At 40.4% G+C, this 4,920-nt stretch overlaps 1 protein-coding gene across 1 annotated transcript in view; it reads right to left on the bottom strand.

Moving 5' to 3' along the window:
* The window catches only part of mtr (5-methyltetrahydrofolate-homocysteine methyltransferase), a 103,835-nt gene that overhangs the window by 96,589 nt on the left and 2,326 nt on the right, over window positions 1-4,920 (bottom strand). The window contains exons 3-4 of the mRNA XM_037691576.1: window positions 1,748-1,817; window positions 1,568-1,660 (exon numbers count right to left, since the gene is read on the bottom strand). Of these exons, the coding sequence (XP_037547504.1) occupies window positions 1,568-1,660; window positions 1,748-1,817 (163 nt within the window). The remainder of the gene's footprint in view (window positions 1-1,567; window positions 1,661-1,747; window positions 1,818-4,920) is intronic.

Below are 4,920 nucleotides of genomic sequence, written 5' to 3'. Positions count from 1 at the left end.
GAAGGGTTTATAAAGCCTTAATATATATATATATATATATATATATATATATATATATATATATATACTCAGTGGATTTTCACCTATCACGGGTGTCTGGAATGTAACCTCCGCGATAAGTGAGGGACTACTGTATACCTGAAAACACAAAGGCTGACAGTGTCAACTTTCAGATTATTCAATGAAATTTTGATGTTAAAGGATTTATTTTATACAAAAGACATTTAAAACTCCAAACTGCTCCACTAAATGGCAGCAGCTTGTTTTGGGCCAGAATACTTGTATTACATTTTAATGACCACCACCTTACCTCATCTGGCCTTCACAAGTAAAAATCTCATGTTTAGACAAACACTATAGACAAACACTAGCATCATTATTACAGCAGGTAATTCAGCTTTAATACTGGACAGTTTAAATCTCCCCTCCATACTCTGAACTCCAGAGACTAAACTGCAGCATGATCAAACTAGTACAACTGAAGAGCAATGTTTAATTAAATTAGAAAGTTTAAATTTTGGGTGGCCCAGCAGAGCTATTGTCTCACAGCATGAAGGCCACACGTTCAAACTCAGCTGGGACCTTTATGTGATGGTTTCTGTGGATACTCTGGTTTCCACCCACAGACCAAAAACATGATTTAGATCAGGGGTGTCCAGACTTTTTTTGCGTGGAGCTCCTTTTAAAATGACCAAGTCAAAGTGATGTACCTGCTGTAAGACCCCGTTTACACAGAACAACCTGTGGAAACGTTAGTGTTTTTTCAATGTTTATTGAGAGTAATAAACAAAAAATAAGCAGGTTTACATGAAAACGCTGTAGTTTCCATATCAGTCGGGTTGCCAGATAGGAAATTATGAACTGTAGTCCTGTGGCTTTAAAATGATAGTATTTCGACCTAAACTGTCATATGTGCTGAGTAAAGATATTCTAAGATGAGCTGTGTGTTGCGTTTGTTCAACATGTGCACAGAAAAGGAGGGCGTAAATAAGACACTTTAAATTTATCTGGCAACCCTCAGCTGCATTCATTGCCCTGAAAATCTCCACTCTGAGACCTGGATTCAGAAACATTCAGTTTCAGACAGAATTAAGATGTTGTCTGTCAATGAACGGTCGAACGTTTCACGTTGTGTAAACAGGGCCTCAGACTGACTGCTCCGTCTGTCAATCAAGTGACAAATTTCATTGATGAATGATAGACTGACGTCTGTTTTTTAATGTCCTGCCATCTACACAGAAAAACTTTGAGATCGACTGGTAGATCATGATCGACGTATTGGGCACCCCTGTTTTAGAGTCTAAAATAAAATCTTTTCTAGAATAATATGCTGCAGTATATTTTTAAACACATTTACATTGACCTCACAATTAGCTGCTGTGTTCTTAGTCAAGACAGTTGGCAACATCTCTACTTTTATATTAATTTCCAGACATCATAAAGCACAAAAATGTTAGCAGCCTTCACCAAAAATATGGTTTTTTTTTGTTTGTTTGTTTTTATAAATATGCCCAGTGTTTACTGCCGTAACAAAAGCACAAAATTACTTATAAAAAAGTTATGTTACTTATGTTCCTGAAATCCGGTTTCTCCACAGAGGGTGACACAGACAGGGTTTTGTTGGTGGGACCCAGTGCTCCGGCCACATAGCGTTTACAACCTGAAAACACACACACAGAGTCCATTTGATGTTGCACACGTGGCTATCCAAATAACATGTAGTTGCACTGTAGACAATAATGCTAACCAGACTGTTTGGTGACATCATCAGCTGCTTTCCTTGCTACCTCTGCTGACGTCCTGTTGAGGCGGTAAGCCTGTGGAGCACACACAAAAACACATCTAATAAAAAACAACAAGGAACTTGTTAGAAATAATAAAACTAATTTCTTATCAATACAGTAGCCCCTCATTTATCACGGTGGTTACGTTCCAGACGCCCCCGTGACACGTGAAAATCCACGAAGTAGGGACGTTATATTTATTTTTGTATTTATATATATTTAAAGGCTTTATAAACCCTTCCCACACTCATGTAATGTTCTAAACAATGTTCTAAACGCTCTAAAAGAGCACAGTGAAAGAGAGCAGACTAATGCGATGGTTACTGAGCCAATCAGAGCCCGGCATTCAGAGCACAATGCTGTGGTTGGTCGCCTTCCATCAATCAGCCAATCATGTGTTGTGTACAGTCTTACGTTGAAAATCCGTCAAATAGTGAGTCCGCGAAAGTTGAACCGTAAAGTATCAAGGACCTACTGTACTGAAAATCCATTCGTAAGTTCATTAACTCCTTATTACATTACATAAACACAATCTATTTTACCATGGTGTGGATATGAAGAAAAATAGAATGAGGATGTCCCTGAGGGTGAAGTTCACAAAGAACGTAGTAGAGGTGAAAAGAGTGTCAGAAAGGGTGATGTGCCTGAAGGTAGAAGTAGAAGGTCTGATGCTAAACATTGTCAGTGGTTATGCTGCACGGGTTGGATGTGATGAGGAGGAGAAAGATACATTTTGGAAAGATCTGAATGAAATGATAGAGAGTATTCCCAGGGAAGAGAGCGTGGTGATCGGAGTAGACCTGAATGGACATGGAGTGGCTGTGGCTGAGTGGTTAGAGCAGTCGTCCTCCAATGCGAGAGTTGGGGGTTCGAATCCACCAGCAGTCACATGCTGAAGTGTCCCTGGGCAAGACACTGAACCCCTCATAGCCTCTGATGTGTGTCCCATCAGTGTATGAATGTCATAAAGCACTGATTAGTCTCATTAGAATGACTTGTTCAATTAGCTTTGTAGAGATCTAGTAGAGTGCTGCATGAATGGGTAAATGAGGACATAGATTGTAGTGTAAAGTGCTTTGAGTATCTTAAAATAAAATAGAAAGGCGCTATATAAGTACAGTCCATTTATCATTTACCATGTTGGTGAAGGAAACGGGATGAGGAAGTGATGGGTAAGTTTGGTGTCAAGGAAAGAAACAAGGAAGGACAGATGGTGGTGGATTTTACCAAGAGAATAGAAATGACTGTAGTCAACATATATTTCCAAAAGAGTGAGGAACATAGAGTGACCTATAAGAGTGGAGGAAGGAGTACACAGGTCGACTACATTTTGTGTAGAAGAGGAAACCTGAGGGAGAATGGAGACTGTAAGGTTGTGGCAGGGGAGAGCGTGGCCAGACAGCATCAGATGGCTGTGTGTAGAATGACTGTTGTTGTGAAGAAGAGAAAAAGAGTAAAATCAGATAAGAAGACCAAATGGTGGAAGCCCACATTGAGGTGGCAGCTTCTGTTTTTTCCTCCCCCGTTTTTCCTTCTTCCTGCACTGCTCTCTGTCTGTCTGAAGCGCCTGGTTCTCATCTCCCGAACATAAATTAAGAAGATTATGTATTTGGTATCGTGGGCGTTCAACTCTATTGATAAGATTTTTTCATCAAAGCGACAAGGTCCTGGAGAACCGGCGTGTCCAGCTGAGACTCACGCTGTGGGGTACGTCATGGATTTGTGGGGAATGTGGCAGATGATGTGTCTCTCAGTCCAGTCTCAGGAGGATGTTGAAGACGTTTACATATTTGGAATTATTATAGCAGGGACTCTGCTTTTTGGCATCAGTGGGGCTCTGTTTTATCAACTTTTGAAGAAGATGGCGGGAGCAGTTTCGGCCAAGGAAAAGCTTCAGAGTCAGTGTGAAGGACTGGTGAAGGACTGGTCCTCGCTGTGGGAACTTTAAAAAGAGCTTCTCAGAGTGTCAATGTCTCTCAGAAGCCAAGATGGTAAAAGGATCATCAATTCCACCATTGTTGCACAGAAAAATAGTGCAGCAATACCAGAATGGTGTTACCCAGCGTAAAATAGCAAAGACTTTTAAGTTGTCATCATCAACCGTGCATAACATCATCAAAAGATTCAGAGAATCTGGAACAATCGCTGTGCGTAAGGGTCAAGGCCGTAAAACTCTACTGGATGCTCATGATCTCCGGGCCCTTAAACGTCACTGCACCTCAAACAAGAATGCCACTGTCAAGGAAATAACAGAATGGGCTCAGGAATACTTCCAGAAAGCATTGTCAGTGAACACAATTCACCGCGCCATCCGCCGTTGCCAGCTGAAACTCTACAGTGCAAAGAGGAAGCCATTTCTAAGCAAGCTCCACAAGTTCAGATGATTGCACTGGGCCAGGGGTCATTTAAAATGGAGCGTGGCAAAATGGAAGACTGTTCTGTGGTCAGATGAGTCACGATTTGAAGTTCTTTATGGAACACTGGGACGCCATGTCATCCGGACCAGAGAGGACAAGGATAGCCCAAGTTGATACATTACAGCTGTATTATAATTGAATACTCCATCTGTATTGTTTTCTAAGCTTTTTTATTGTTTTCTATTGTATGGGTGTACACGTTTGTAGATGAACATATGCATGATATATTCATAAATTAAACGGATTCTTTCATTTTTCTGGACTGGATAATATCGTGCATTGAATTATTAAAAACGTAACGTGAGACGTTAATTTTCTTTGACCCATCAAATGAATGCGTCATTTATTTACAGAATCAAAGTTTAACATCACACATTTACATTAATTTGGCAAAATATGAAAATAACAACATGGCTTAATTTAGCAAGTTTTACAAGGAAGACCATACGGCGATGGTTGAAAACCTTGCTTCACCACAGACATTTCTGAAAATATCTGGAATGATTTGCTAGCAGAATAGAAGAATTTTAAAGATGGAAAATGAAGTTTAAGTTGAGAGAGATGGGGAGGGAATTTGTCTGTTATACCAGAACAGCACGCTCCTTCTAGACCAGCTTGTCCCAACGGTACACTTTGGTTGAGATCGACTCTTTTACCTTTGCAGATGATAGTTTCAGCGTTGGTGTAGAGCTTTCCTTTCAACTCTTCCAGCGTCTCCG

The sequence above is a fragment of the Nematolebias whitei genome, chromosome 17, assembly GCF_014905685.2.
Source record: "Nematolebias whitei isolate Nwh7 chromosome 17, NemWhi1, whole genome shotgun sequence".
In the NCBI taxonomy this organism is placed as follows: Eukaryota; Metazoa; Chordata; class Actinopteri; order Cyprinodontiformes; family Rivulidae; genus Nematolebias; species Nematolebias whitei.
The sequence above is the reverse complement of the archived record's forward strand: the minus strand, read 5'-3'. Positions and strand labels throughout refer to the sequence as shown.